The following is a 15,685-nucleotide window of genomic DNA, read 5'->3' as shown; positions in this document are numbered from 1 at the left end:
AGTGCCACGAACAGAGCGCGTCCTTTGGACCGGGGTCCCTGCACTGAGAAGCTGCTAGTCCGGGGGAACAGTGATGAGAAGGCAGAGAGAGAGAGAGAGAAAGCCTTTCCCTGGAGCTGACACTCTGAATTTGGACTTTTAGCCTACTTTACTGTAAGGAAATAAATTTCTCTTTGTTAAAGCCATCCACTTTTGGTATTTCTGTTGTAGCAGCACTGGATGACTAAGACACTCACTAAACTGTTTCCTTTGAACATTGTCTTGTGGTTTCATTTTAGTGTTCACACAAATATAAATCCTAACTGAGAACAGTCATCAATCTGAAGCACAAGTGCTAAGAATGAAGTAGACATTCAATAATTACTTGAGGAATGATATATACAACAAAGTATCAACTACATAAGCAGATACTTTTTCTTCTGTATTTTATTTAATAAACATGCCTAAAGAAATTTCTAGTGTATTTCCCAAGTTTTCACATCATAGACAATTTAAGAATCATGGTATAGCAAAAGTACTACTGCTGCCCACTTTTTTTTTTTTTAACAGAAATTCCATAAAAACAAAGTCTAATTTTGTTAATATACCTTTCTATGCACTAACCTGAGTTTGCATAAACGTCCTATAAAGCAAATAACCTCTTTAAACAGAACTCTCCATTTTTCTTGTTTTGGTTAGATATCTCTTTCACATTATGAAGACAGCATCTAAATACAAAACTGCAAGAGGCTTATTTTACTTAAACTTTCCAAATTTCTCCAACTATCAAATCTTACCTCCTAAGCTTGTATCTATTTTTTTTTTTTTTTAAGGATTTCTATGTTGGAAGGGAAGGAGGGAGGGTGGAGGGAAGGAGAGAGGGAGGAAAGAAGACTGAAAAATAAAAATCTATTACAAGTGCACTTATTCTTATATTTTAATAATACACCGTTTCCTACTATGAAAAGTAGGTCTAACTTTCTATATGTAAATTAAGAATTCTAATACTTTAAACATCCAAAAAGTGTTTTTCGAATAACTCACTGGTAAAGAACCTTCCATAACATTTAAACAGCATTTTATCACTTGTTTAATGTTGATATGAACTAAATCTCTAAATATTTTAAGCTGCTTTTTTTCTTTAATAAAGCATTTGCATCACAAGTACTGCCCTGACAATTCCTTTTCATGGATAAAACTATCAATAGCCATGCTTTAATAGAAATGATGAGAATAATTATTTTTAAAAAGGTGGGATAATAAAAATAACTAGTCTTATCATTATAATGGGAATAAATCCATTTCCCCCTACTGGATCAAATATTACTCTGGGATTCGATTCTAGCCCATGTTTTAAAAGTGTAACTCCACAACAAAAAATATATCTCACTGAGTAATTATTATAAAGTTTCAGTCACAGTAATTGGATTAGTTCACTTTTGATTGCTAAGTTTTCTCCATATTAGATGAAATAACACAATAAGGAAATATCTGGTTACTCTTCCAACCACCAATCTCCTGGGTGTCATAAGAAAAGAGCCAAAAACAATGCAAAAAGGAAAGGGAAAAACACTTTCCACTGTCCCCAAAGCATTTCCTGCAGGGAACAGAGTACTGATCATAAATGAGAAAGGAATATTGTACCTTCCCAACTCAAATTTTGGCAAATCTGGGGCTAGTGTGAGAGACTTAGCAATGAGGCTTGGCAAACAGAAGAGGGAGTAGTAAGGTGAAGACAATGAAATCGACAATTTAATTGCCATGTCACCAAAAACAGGTCCTGTTCTAATGGCTGGTGACCAATAAATCAAAAACCAAACCTGCTGCTATCAAGTCAATTTCAACTCATAGCAATCCTATAAGACAGAACAGAACTTGCCCCATAGGGTTCCAAGGAGCGGCTGGTGGATTCGAACTACCAACCTTTTTTTGGTTAGCAGCCAAGCTCTGAACCAATATAAGTGTGGGTACAAAATGAAGCGTGCTACATTCTATACTTTCCAACTATTCAAGAGGTTAATAGCTCGCTATTACTCTATTGCTATACAAACAAAACCTACCACTTTATACTTAAGGTGGTGCTATCATGTCCCATGGGCTCCTCAAACCCAAACTGAAAAAAAAATTACATTCCGCTTTCCCCAAATTAATTGCTGCTCTTCCTGTATTGCTTATTATCATAAATATTTACCAGCACCCATTCAATCTTTCCAGCAAGTTTCTCAACTAACTGTCAAAATAGCGTGGGGGCAGCATCTGCCCTCCTCTAACTTCTTGAGGAGGAAGGAGAATCAAGATCAACAGCCCAAGGCTGATTCCTATGAGGAGGAGGTCAGACAGACATGCCTTCACCCTCCAACTGTTTTTTTTTTTTTACCAATTTTGACACCAACCATCCCTCCCGCTGTACTCTCTACTGGGTTTGAAAATTCACTGCAATGGCCACACAGACCTCACAGACAATACTCAAGATTAAGGGGTTTATTAGGAAAGTAACAGGTTATAATTCAGGTTCAGGAATGCTCAGGATACAGTTCTTAAATCAGGACAGCCTCTTCTCAGCTGTTTCCACAGACATGCCCCTTTCTGGCCCCTTGGCCTCTGCCCTGCTCAAGCAAGTGTTACAAAGCTCTTTTAGCTCTACTGATGAGTGCTCAGAGGCACCCTACTCTGCCAGTAAGCCTCGGCCTAAAGGCTCTCAACTTCATCACTCAGTGGGCAAGAAAGCCCAACGCGCCATCTCCTGCCAGTCTCCTGGTTCTGCTGCCTCTGCTACTGCCATTTCTCTGCCATTGCTTCTAGTCATCTCTCGCTGTCTCTGGTGTTACAGCTCTGTCTCCTGGGTCTAGGAGATTCTCAGTGCAGGGATCCAGGGTCCAAAGGACATGCCCCACTCCTGGCTCTTCTTTCCTGGTGGTTGTAAGGTCCCACTTTCCACCTCTGCGGTGGCTCATTTTAAGCCTAATGGGATGCAAAACTGACCGATCCCCTCATTAGGATTCCATACACCTTATCTGCATGATCCAACCCCCTCAAGGGTGCCATGCACCTTATGTACATTATTAGCAAGCTATCCAATCCCCTTGGTGGGCCACAAGCACCTCATTTGCATATCCCCACCCAGTCTGTTGGTCAGAGCTATGAAGACTATGGCTAGAAGGGCCATATTAAGTAATTCACTGCACTGCACTAGTGTTTTACTGTTAAAAAACTGTAATAGTATCTATTTCAATTTCCTTCTTTCCTTTTTAAATCAACACATAAATATTTATGTATATTTATACTTTACTTTAAAACAAAGCAGTTTGAGAGCTCCCAAGTAAACATAAGTGAACATGCTTGATGATAGATATAGCTAAATGTGATCATGACTTCATCTTTTCAACAAATGGTGCTGGAACAGTCAGACATCCATGTGCAAAAAAATTAACTTTGATCTATACACTAAATAAAAAAATTAACTCAAATTGGATCAGAGACCTAATTGTAAAATCTAAAACTATACAACTTCTAGGGGAAAACTCATGCTCTTGGATTAGACAAAGACTTCTTAGACATAACACTAAAAGGACAATCCAGAAGAGAGCAAACTGATAAATTGGATTTCATCAAAATTAAAAAGCTTCTGTTACTTGAAAGATAAGCCAAAGACTGGAAACAAATATGTTCAAATCACATATTTGATAAAGAACATCTATCAAGAATATATATAAATCTCAAAATTCAGTAAGAAAACAACTCAATAAAAAAAACACAAAAGATGTGAACAGACACATCACCAAAGAAGATAAACAGATGGCAAATAAGCATATGAAAAAATATTCAACATCATAATCATTAGGGAAATGCAAATAAAAACCACAATGAGATACCACAACACACCTGTTACAATGGCTAAAACTAATCATACCAAGTGTTGGTGAGGATGTGGAGGAACTAGAACCTGGTTGAAATGGAAAATGCAAAATCTTTTGGCAGTTTCTTAAAAAGTTAAGCATACAAGTACCATATGACCCCACCATTGTGCTGCTAGGTATTCACCCAAGAGAAATGAAAGCATATGTCCATACAAAGATTTGTACACAAATATTCACTGCAGTTTTATTTTTATGAGCCCAAAACTGGAAACAAACCAAATGTCCATCAGCAGGTGAATGGCTAAACAAATTATAGTATAGCCACACAATGAAATACTACCCAAAAATAAAAAGGAATGAACTACTGATACACACTACAACATGATGACTCTAAAAATAATTATGCTAAGAAACCAGGCAAAAAAGAGTACATAATGTATGATTTCATTTATATAAAACTCTAGAAAATACAAACTATTTTATAGTGATAAAAATTAATCAGTAGTTGCCTAAGGTTAGGGAAGAGATAGAAAAGAGGAGATTATAAAGGAAACTTTAGGGGATGAATATGTTTATCATCTTGATTGTGTTAACAGTTTCATGGATGTGTACAGATATCAAAACTTATCAACTGTACACTTTGAATATGTGCAGTTTATTGCATGTCAATTATACCTCAATAAGTGTAAAAATGGCATGGGGGCAGTGTCTGATCTCTTCTAACTTCACAAGGGGAAAGGAGAATCAAGATCAGCAGCCCAAGGCTGACTCCTTTGAGGCAGAGGTCAGATGTGCCTCCTCTCTCAGCCATCTTTACCAATTCTGACACCGACCGTCCCTCCTATGGCACTCTACACTTCTCTGCTGGGTTCCATAATTCATTGCAATGGCCACGCAGAACTCACAGATAATACTCACGATTACAGTGTTTATTAAGAAAGTAACAGGTTACAATTCAGGTTCAGGAATGCTCAGGACACAGTTCTTACATCAAGACAGCCTCTTCCCAGCCACGGCCACAGGAATGCCTCTCTCTGGTCCTTTGGCCTCTGTCCTGATCAGGCAAATCTTATAAACCTCTTCTTAGCTCTGCTAATAAGTGCCCCAAGGCACCCCACTCCACCAGTAAGCCTCAGCCCAAAGGTGCTCAGCTCTAGCTCCGTGGGTTGGCAAACCTAGCTCCACCAAGTGCCCAGAGGCACCCTGCTCCCTCAGCAAGCCTCCTGCCCTAACGCACTCAACTTTCTAGCTCCGTGGGCCAGGAAACCCACTATGTTGACTCCTGCTGGTCTCTCCTGCTGCTGTTTCTGTCACCGCTTCTCGCCGTCTTCAGTGTTACAGTTCTCTGTCTCCTGGGTCTAGGAGGGTCTCAGTGCAGGGATTCCAGGTCCAAAGGACACACTCCACTCCTGGTTCTTCTTCCTTGGTAGTGGTGAGATCCTCTTCTTGCTCTGGAACTGGCTCTCTTTTAAGCCTTGCAATATGGCAAAACTGACCAATCCCCTTGGTGTGCCACAATTACCTTATTTGCACAGTCCCACTAAATCACTTGAGTGGGAGTTATAAGACCGTGGCAAGAAAGGCCACATAAAAGTGATCTATCACACTGCAATAAGGCTATTAAAATCTGCTAACAAAGAAAAGTAAATTTTCTGTTCTTTGGAAGATTTCTTAAGAAAGGATGAAAAGCATGAAATATTAATATTTGCTTTAAAAAGAAACTGAAAAACCATAATTAGGTCCAGTGGATCCTGATGGTATACCAATGGTTAGAACACATCTGACCAGTGGTTAGAACACATATATCCATGATTACAAAATTCATCCCAAATTAAAAAAGAAAAATTAACTCTCAATTATCTTTGGAGACTGCTAGGGAATCAACTTATTTTTCTGAACACTGTCTACAAAAAGAAAGAATCAAGCATTTATCCTACCTTTCGTATAATGACTATATCTCCAGGTAACCAAATGGTAGATATGCACATTTCTCTTTATAGGGGTATTACAGCTTATAAGCACAATGAAAGAATTAAAATATCGCCTTTTGAACTCCTACTTAATTAGGAACCTAAGCATTGCATAAAATGGCTGCTAATTTCACAAAAAGAGAGATAACCATACATGTGCCTCCCGACTGAAGAATAACACACTGCCTATAATAATCTTGCCAAAAAATTAAAAAATAAGTTTAAATAAAATCTAATCAAATTTCTATACCCAACTGCTAATTTACTGGAAACAGTAAATGGAGAACACATTATACTTTTATTTTTATAATTCTGTCTTAGTCATCTAGTGCTCCTGTAATAGAAATACCATAAGTAGATGGCCCCAACAAACAGAAGTTTATTCTCTCACAGTCCAGCAGGCTAGAAGTCCAAATTCAGGGTATCAGCTCCAGGGGAATGCTTTCTCTGTTGGCTCTGGAGGAAGGTCCCTGCCATCAATCCTCCCCTAGACCAGGAGCTTCTCTGTGCAGGAACCCTGGGTTCAAAGCACACACTCTGCTCCCGGCGCTGCCCTCTTGGTGGTATGAGGTCTCCCTGTCTCTCTGCTTGCCTCTCTCCTTTATATCTCAAAAAAGATTGGCTCAAGACACAATCCAATCTTGTAGATTGAGTCCTGCCTCATTATCATAACTGCTGCCCATCCCACCTCATTAACATCATTGAGGTAGGATTTACAACACATAGGAAAATCACATCAGATGACAAAATGATGGACAATCACACAATACTGGGAATCATGGCCTAGCCAAATTGATACACATATTTTTTGGGGACACAATTTAATCTATGACAATAATGGATACTTAAGAGACCTGTCAAATACTTGCAATGTAAGGACCTTACATGGATGCTGAAACTATTTAAAAACTTTAAAAATACATAAATATTAGAACAAATTTTTAAATTATTTTTAATGTATATATAAACATAAAACTTTTAAGACCACTGAAATCTGAATGCTTGCCAGATATTCAATATTAAGGAACTATCGTTTGTTTTTAGGTATGATAATAGCATTATTAGTTATGTTTAAAAAAAAAAGAGGCTTTATCTTTCAGAGATACATACTGATATATTTACAGCTTATGTGCTGTGATTCTGGAATTTGCTTCCAAAGAGTATGAGAAGGAAAAAGTGAGTGGGACTATAAATGAAATAAAATTATCCATGAGTTGATCATTTTTGAAGCTGGGTGATGAGTAGAAAGGTTCAATATTCCACTGGATCTGCTTTTGTATATGCTTGAATTTTCTATAATGAAAAGTTTTTAACAGTAAGATACCTTACTGAATTCATTTTGCAAATATTTTATGTATACAAGAAATAAAAATCTTAAATGAAATTGGCATAGGCCAAATTTCCTCTTTCATACTGTCCTTGCCCTTTTGGATATGGAGGTTGTATTACTCTCAAAATATGAGTAGCTCTGCCTCTTTTCCTATTCTCTGAAAGTTTATGTAAGATAGGAACAATTTATTCCTTAAATGTTTACTTGTCTGTAAAACCATCTGGGCCTGAGATCTATGTGTGGAAGGGGGACGTATATTTTTAACTACTAATTCTAAAATTCTTTATTGCTATTATATCTACTCAGGATTTCAATTTATTCTTGAGTCAGTTTTGTTTAGTTATATGTTTCTAGAAAATAGCAATTTCATCTATTCCTCTGTCATTTTCAAATGTATTAGCATAAAATTGTTCATAAATGTTTTATAATCTTGTAGTTATGTCTCCATTTTCACACTTTTAATAACATTATTTGTGCCTTCTCTCATTTTCCTTGATAAATCTTAGCTCATTTTTATAATCACCTTTTCACAGAACCAGATTTTGGTTTCATTGAGTCCTACTGTTTCTTTGCTTTCTGTCATTAATTTCTGTTCTTAGCATTATAATCTTCTTTCTTCTACTTTCTTTGGGTTGCTTATGTTAAGTACTTAGCTCATTCATTTCAATCTTTCTTTTCACACAAGTGCATTTAAGTCTATGAATTAATCTCTTGAGTTAGCTGTATCTGAATGGTCTGATGTCTGATATTTTTATTTTGGTTTGGTTTCTGTAGTTTAATTTCCATGATCATTTCCTGTTTGATCATGAATTATTTTTAAATTTCCAAGCATGGCAATGTTTTATCTTTTGATTTCTCATTATATTGCATTGTGGGTTGCATACTGATTATCTGCTATTTGCTGAGATTTGCTTCGTGACCTGGTATGTGGTCAATTTTCATAAATTTTCTATGTACTTAAAAAATGTATATGATCTAATTATTAGTTGCAGGGTTCTATAAATGTCCCTAAGCTCAAGCTTGTTAACTGTTTTATTCAAATCTTCCATATCCTTACTAATGTTTTACCTGCTTGATATATTAATTATCAAGAGAAGTGTGTTAAACTTGACCAAGGCAGACACTCTGAGAAACACAAGAAAAAAAAAGGAAAAAAAAAAAAAAAGAGGCAACCACAGTAAATACTATCATATATACAACCCTACAACAGTAAAGTCAAATAACTTACAAGAAGATACACAGGTGATATGTATGTTGACTAAGGGAAGGAAGGCTTATAGGAGTATACCCACTGTCATGGATTGAACTATGTGCCCCAAAAATATATGTATTAATTTGGCTAGGCCATGATTCCCAGTATTGCGCGACAGTCTACCATTTTGTCATCTGATGTGATTTTCCTATGTGTTCTAAATCCTACCTCTATGATATTAATGAGGTGGGATGGGCGGCACTTATGTTAATGAGGCAGGACTCAATCCACAAGATTGGATTGTGTCTTGAGCCAATTTCTTTTGAGATATAGGGGAGAGGGGCGAGCAGAGAGACAGGGAGACCTCATACCACCAAGAGGGCAGCGCTGGGAACAGAGTGTGTCCTTTGGACCCAGGGTTCCTGCGCAGAGAAGCTCCTGGCCCAGGGGAAGATTGATGACAAGGACTTTCCTCCAGAGCCCACATAAAAAGCCTTCCCCTGGAGCTGATACCCTGAATTTGGACTTCTAGCCTACTAGACTGTGAGAAAATAAACTTCTGTTTGTTAAAGCCATCCACTTGTGGTATTTCTGTTACAGCAGCAGAAGACACCCATGTAGATATATAGGTTATCCATTTTATTACCTGTTGCCATCGAGTCAATTTCGATTCATAGCAACTCCATAAGAGAGAGTAGAACTGCCCCATAGGGTTTCTGGGGCAGTTGGTAGACTTGAACTGCCAACCTTTCGGTTAGCAGCCGTAGCTCTTAACCACTGTGCTACAGGGCTCCATATATATATTAGGCTGTGGATATTTTTACATACATATTTGTATGCATAGCATGTATACTCATATATATATAATAGAGCACAAAGGGGGCACAGTCACAGAAGCTTACTAGACACATCCGAACACCTTGAGGGACTGAGTTACTGGGTCTGAGGACCGGGGACCATGGTCTCAGGGGACATCTAGGTCAACTGGCACAACAAGAAAATATTCTACATCCTACTTTGGTGAGTAGCATCTGGGGTCATAAAAGCTTATGAGTAGCCATCTAAAAATACATCTATTGGTCCTAATCCATCTGAAGCAAAGGAGAATGAAGGAAACCAAAGATACAAGGAAAATATCCGTCCAAAGGACTAATGGACCACATGAACCACAGCCTCCACCAGCCTGAGCCCAGAAGAATAGAGGTGACCGGCTACCACCACCAACTGCTCTGACAGGGATCACAATAGAGGGTCCCGGACAGAGCTGAAGAAAAATGTAGACTAAAATTTAAATTCACCAAAAAACACCAGACTTTAGTGGTCTGACAGAGACTGGAGGAACCTTCAAGACTATTGGCCCCAGATACCCTTCTAACTCAGAACTGAAGCCACTCCTGAAGTTCACCTTTCAGCCAAAGATTAGACAGGCCTATAAAACAAACAATAACACGTGAGGAGCACGCTTCTTAGTTCAATCAAGTATATGAGACCAAAACAGCAACACCTGTTCAAAAGCAAAGACAAAACACAGGAAGGGACAGGAAAACTGGACAAATGAAAACAGGGAGCCTGGGGTAAAAAGGGGGAGAGGGTTGACATACTGGATTGCAACCAATGTCACGCAACAATTTGTGTATAAATTTCTGAATAGAAACTAATTTGCTCTGTAAACTTGCACCTAAAACAAAAAATAAATAAATAAATAAAAGAGAAGTGTGTGAAAATATTAATTGTAAATTTGTCCACTTACTGTAAATGTCAATTTTTTTCTTTATATATTTTGAAGTCACATTATCAGGTATACACAAATTAATGACACGTACCTTTTCCTAGAAATATGTGTCTTCATAGTGAGTTATCTCATTCCTAATGAATGAAATGTCTTATCCATGATAACGCTTTTGTCTTAGTCTAGTTTTTCTTAAAATTAATATACCTGTGCCAGCTTTCTTTTGATTTCTATTGCTTTCATACTGTCCTTGCCCTTTTTGGTAAGGAGGTTATATTAGTCTCAAAATATGAGTGTCAGAATGTTTAGGACCCGTCACTCATAAATAACAATATAATTATTTTGTTTGTGGCATTTTTTAAAAAATTCCATTCTGGAGCCACCATGTTTTCTCTGGTAACTTTGGTCTGTTTATATTTGTTTTGATAACTGATATAGTGGAAATTATTCTGCCATCTTATTTTGTTTTGTAAACACCATGTTTTTTCTTTGCTTTTTCCTTTTTTGATTTTGTTTTTTCCTCCTTTCCTGCCTTCTAGTGGACTTAAATGTTCTCCGCTGCCTTTCCCATACACACTCTACTAGTTTGTAACATGTACATTCTCTCTGTCTCTCTTTTTAGTTTTCCTAAAATTTTTAACAGGATTACATGAAAGTAGAATCAATATTATTACTCTCCCCTGGAACAGTAAGACCTCAGAAACCCTTAACTAAAATCACCATCCCACCTGTCTTACATATTGTGTTCAAGTACAGTATTTACTTCTTGTGGGTTTAAATTAGTTATTGTGTTGTTTTATATAAGCAGTCTGTCCAGGTTTGCCTACATGTTTACTAATTTCTTTACTAATTCTGATTCTTGTAACATCTTCTTCATTCTGGGTTCAATTTTCTCCTTCTAACATACAACTACCTTCAATGGTTCTTTCAGTAATGGTCCACGAGTGGTGAACTCTCCATCTCCATCCAAAAATGTATTTATTTCTCCTTCACTTTAGGATGACAGTTTTGAAAGTTATTTTCCGTTGGCACTTTTAAGATATTATTCTATTGTTTTTTGGCCTATACTAATGCTCTTGATAAGTCTGGTAAACTCATAATTGTTCAGTTACAAAAAACCTATCTTCTCTCTCTGGTTACTTTAATATTTTTTCTTTATATTTAATGCTCAGTAATTCCACTAGAATGTGTCAAATTGTCTTTTTTTTTCTGCTAGATGCAGTCACAGAAAAGAGAAAAAGTGATCTGAGTGACGATTTTCTTAATTTTCCCAAAGAGTGTTCAGAATTATTACCATGCTATGTGTATTTAAAAAAAAAAAAAAAAATCAAACCCAATGCCACTGAGTCAGTTCCAACTCATAGCAACCCTACATAACAGAGCAGAACTACCTCATAGGGTTTCCAAGGCTGTAATCTTTATGCGAGCAGGGTGCCACATCTTTCTCCCAAGGAGCAGCTGGTGGGTTCAAACCTCCAACCTTTCGGTTAGCAGTCAAGTACTTTAACCACTGTGCCACCAGGGCTCCGCATGCTACACGTATAAGAGATGTTAACTCATTGCATACGGGGGATGCCCTAGGGCAGTGATCCTCTAACTTTAGCATGCAACAGAAACACCTGGGGAAATTATTAAAATATAGACTGCTAGACCTTACCCTCAGTTTCTGATTCAGTACATCTGAGGTCCTACCAGGAGTCTACATTTCTAACAATCTTGATTTTTGAAAAGAATGTTATGTATTACTTTAGCAACAAAAAAATACAATGGAAAAAAATTTTTAAAGCCATATTCCATGTTGTATTATTTAAGGAAAAAGTTTGATTAATTATGAAACTATTTCAATATATTACACTTACCAGATTTAAGACCTGAAATTTTGAAGATGGCACTTGGTTTCCCATTTGTGACAAATCCCAGGAGTTGCCATACTGGCATTCCACTTGAATCAGGATACGAAAAGTAGACAGATCCTCCCATTCCCTCAGGAAATGGGATTGTTCCCAGCATAAAAACCACAACATGGTTGATATTTTCATAATCAGGCAAGTCAAAAACAAATTTATCCTCTGCCACTTGCTGTGCAGCTGTTTGCACCTAGAAAATAAGAAACTCATTTTAGTTCAATATTTTGATAAGTTTCTATAGCCCTCATACTATCACTATAAACTATGTTACCAACTATAGTCAAAACATATAATGTTGGGTTAATCTGATACTCTAATTATAGAATTACCAAATGCACCAGAGAGTGTTAAGTATAACAGAGAATCACAAACATACATATTTAGCCTTAAAATGATCATTCCATGAAGGTAGTATTTTTGAAATATAAATTATTTTAGAAGTGCCCAGAAAGGATTTTCCTTACATAAATAACTACAGCTTCAGAATGTTGTAAAAACAAAAAGTTGTTCAAAACACCACACACTAAGGCCTTATTCTATAGTTTGAAGGTAAAGAATCACAAGTAATTAAAATGGGCAAGCAATATAGAAATAATTACATAAAAAGTTAAATTTCTACATTGAATTTCGCTCATTTTGTAATCTGATTTCCTGTTCCAGAATAGAATGTCATTTTAGAAAGTGAGATCTTATTCTGAAGTTTAAGAAACCTACTTTTCACAGGGAAAATTCTTTTAGTTTTCTAAAAGTGTAATTGCTGTTAACATCTATTAGCAAAAAGAAGTATTAATTTTGAAAGCACTCAGGTTGACAGGCTATCAGAGTGTGCCTTATGTAAGGTTTTTTTTTTAACTGCTCTTGCCCCTCTATTCACCAAAACACAAAATCAGAATTACTACCAGTATTTTAAAGACTCTTAAATGGTCAATTTTTATTACCTAGAATGCAACTTCTTTTCCTTTGCTAGTACTTGTTGATTGTTACTGAAATGTTTACTTTCTCCCTCTATAATATCCCATCTACTACTACAAAGAAACTTAAGGGAAACATACTGCTATATGACTATTTATAAGCAAGTTGTAGTATCAATTATTTTAGAATTGTACTATCTAGGCACTTCTTGCTTACTCTGGACATTTTATCAGCAGAGTCCAGTCCCTGGAGAAGGATATCATGCTTGGTAGAGGGTCAGAGAAAATGAGGAAGACGCTCAACGAGATGGACTGACAACAGTTGCAACAATGGGCTCAAACATAGCAACGACTTAGGAGATGGTGAAGGACCGGGCAGTGTTTCGTTCTGTTGTACGCAGGGTCGCTTTAGGGTCGTTACCGACAGCACCTAACAACAACAATCATCAACTGCCCTAAATTAAATTCCCAAGAGGTCAAGACTGAGTATTCTTAAGGTTAACTTCTGATTCCTTCTTCTGAAGCTTGCTGACTCAGTTCAAAACCCTCCAGTTTAAATATAAAAAATGAAATCAAAGGTGGAACATATACTAAATATAAACCAACCCGCCTTTGTAAGCATTAAATTCAATTTCAATAGTTTCTGGCATGCATATGACCTTAGACAGCATATAAAAACATGGTATCTACAAATCTTGAAATAATCATCAGGGAAAATAAATATTTCTTAAGTGTCAGCTCTGTACAGGACACCAGTCATTCTGTAAAACTGTATTATGAAACTCTAATTCTTGACCTTAGGAAAAAAGATATCTGTCTTTTGTTCAAGAGAATTTTCAGAGAATAAAAAACTGTATTCATAACTCTAGATGAACTGGGTTCTTCTGGTAACAGTATAATGTAGCTAAGTTTTGAGAAGTCACTAGGTCTATTTACCCTTCATGTTGATTAACCTCTTTTAATACTCCAGAATTAAAGAGCCAAACACCCTTCCTCCCTCCCCCCCAAAAAAAGAAATTCTTGTCCTGAAGGAACCTGTACTAGACATCCATTACAGAGGTTAGATGTTGGGTAAATAGCTACAAGATATTGCTATAATTAAACTGTCTTCCAAAATAGCTGACAACATAAGAGATACATGGATTCTGTAGTCTTTTTATTCTTTAAAAACACACACACATTTTTAATGTCTCATCCGAATTCTACTCTTCCCAAGTTGCTCCTTTCATTTTCCCTATCAAGAGCAGGAGCAATAGAGTTTTCTCACCAGGATTCCCAACTACCACCATCATCACAAGGGGCCTCCCAGTCATTCAAGAGATACAGCCTGATGAGGTTAGTCCTCATGTAAGACTTTGCTTTCTGAAGGTAGTCCTAATTTATCTTTGAGGTTGCTCAAAACTGTGTCCAGAATACGTTATCAAAAGTTGATGAAAAACTTAACAATAATTCAACAAAGGGGCTGCAACATTTAAGAAGGCAAAGTGGAAGACGAAGAAAAAGCTCTAAGTGAACCAGGTCTGAAAATGGATTTCTGGGTTGTTTATATGAAGGCAAGCAAAATTCACCCTCCAAAATTCACCTAAACAAGCGCAGGTGCTGATCTCACTTAATTCTTAAATCTGACAAGGTAGGTTATTATCTCTTACAACCAAAAAGGAAGCATGCTCTTCCCATCCTTCTAGGGTTGTTCCAGTTACGGCTCACAGTAAGTTTCGGGCATTTCCATCAGCCAACTTCCAACTACGTTAAGGACATTTTTTACTAGAATCCTTCCAAAGGGACCCAGACGATATGCATTGCCTGAACACCTTAACCTTTGAGAAACAGGCTAGACTCAAATCCCAAGTTTACCTCTAACTCACCGTGTGAATTAACGAGACTATTTATACTGTCGACTAAACTCAAGTTCCTCAAGAGCAAAAAGGGAATGATAATAACCATCTCACGAGTTATTAAGTTTAAGGTGCCAAATGAGCGTTATATACAAGGCTGAAATGACGAATAATTGACAAAAGGCGTGCGTAGCACTTAGCCTGGTGCATGGTACATAATGACACTCGACAAATGGCAGCTAATGTTGTGATTATTATTCAAATGAATCTGAACAGAGTTGGGAGTAAAAAAAAGCACCCCACTAGCCACCCTCTCACAGCCAGTCAAAAAGTAGACAAGAGTGGATCTGCCCGCAGCACTCGCTCCGGTGCACCATCCCGTCCCGCGGGCTTCGCCCTCAGTATCCTGCCCCCTCTCTAAAACCATCCCCCTCCATCCTCACCAGCCTCCCCGCCACCAAGCAGCCAAACATGGCGACGGCAGCTCCGCTGAGCGGGCAGGTACCCGAAGCCAGCAACTAGAAATTCTGGGTCTACTGCCCTAGTCAAGTCCAAGAATCTTCCAGAACTTGCAGGACAGCGCCAGCCACTCCACTACATAGCGACTTGGCCGGCGGCAGGAACGCCTTCTGCCCTGCGACCTCTGACATTTTGTAATCAACCAAAAGTACTTCCGGGGCTTACGTCCTGCCGCCCCGACTAAGGGAGAAAAGTGGGCCAGAGCCAGTACGAGACTACAAATCCCAGAGGGAACTGCGCTTGTTTCCGGGAAGGGGATCCAGAAAGATTTGCCTACTGGGATTGGTAGTCTGGGTTTTCTGCCCGCACAGCTTGATTCAAAGTTTCCGAGTACAATGCTGAGAGAAGTTTGACGTTTTTGTAACGTTTTACAGATTACCTTGTACTTGCACAGTCATCACCTCACTACATTGCTTACAACAACTCTATGAGGTAAGTATTATTATCTCAATTTTT

The 15,685-nt window shown here is 37.6% G+C and overlaps 1 protein-coding gene across 1 annotated transcript in view; it reads right to left on the bottom strand.

Moving 5' to 3' along the window:
* HIKESHI (heat shock protein nuclear import factor hikeshi) overlaps positions 1 to 15,394 on the bottom strand; it is a 46,185-nt gene extending 30,791 nt beyond the window's left edge. Inside the window, exons 1-2 of the mRNA XM_004385525.2 lie at positions 15,154 to 15,394; positions 11,917 to 12,154 (exon numbers count right to left, since the gene is read on the bottom strand). Coding sequence (XP_004385582.1) covers positions 11,917 to 12,154; positions 15,154 to 15,183 — 268 coding nt within the window. The 5' untranslated portion in view covers positions 15,184 to 15,394. The remainder of the gene's footprint in view (positions 1 to 11,916; positions 12,155 to 15,153) is intronic.
* Between the last annotated feature and the right edge of the window lie 291 nt (positions 15,395 to 15,685).

Source organism: Trichechus manatus, unplaced genomic scaffold (genome assembly GCF_000243295.1).
Source record: "Trichechus manatus latirostris isolate Lorelei unplaced genomic scaffold, TriManLat1.0 scaffold00140, whole genome shotgun sequence".
NCBI classification, from domain to species: Eukaryota; Metazoa; Chordata; class Mammalia; order Sirenia; family Trichechidae; genus Trichechus; species Trichechus manatus.
The sequence above is the reverse complement of the archived record's forward strand: the minus strand, read 5'-3'. Positions and strand labels throughout refer to the sequence as shown.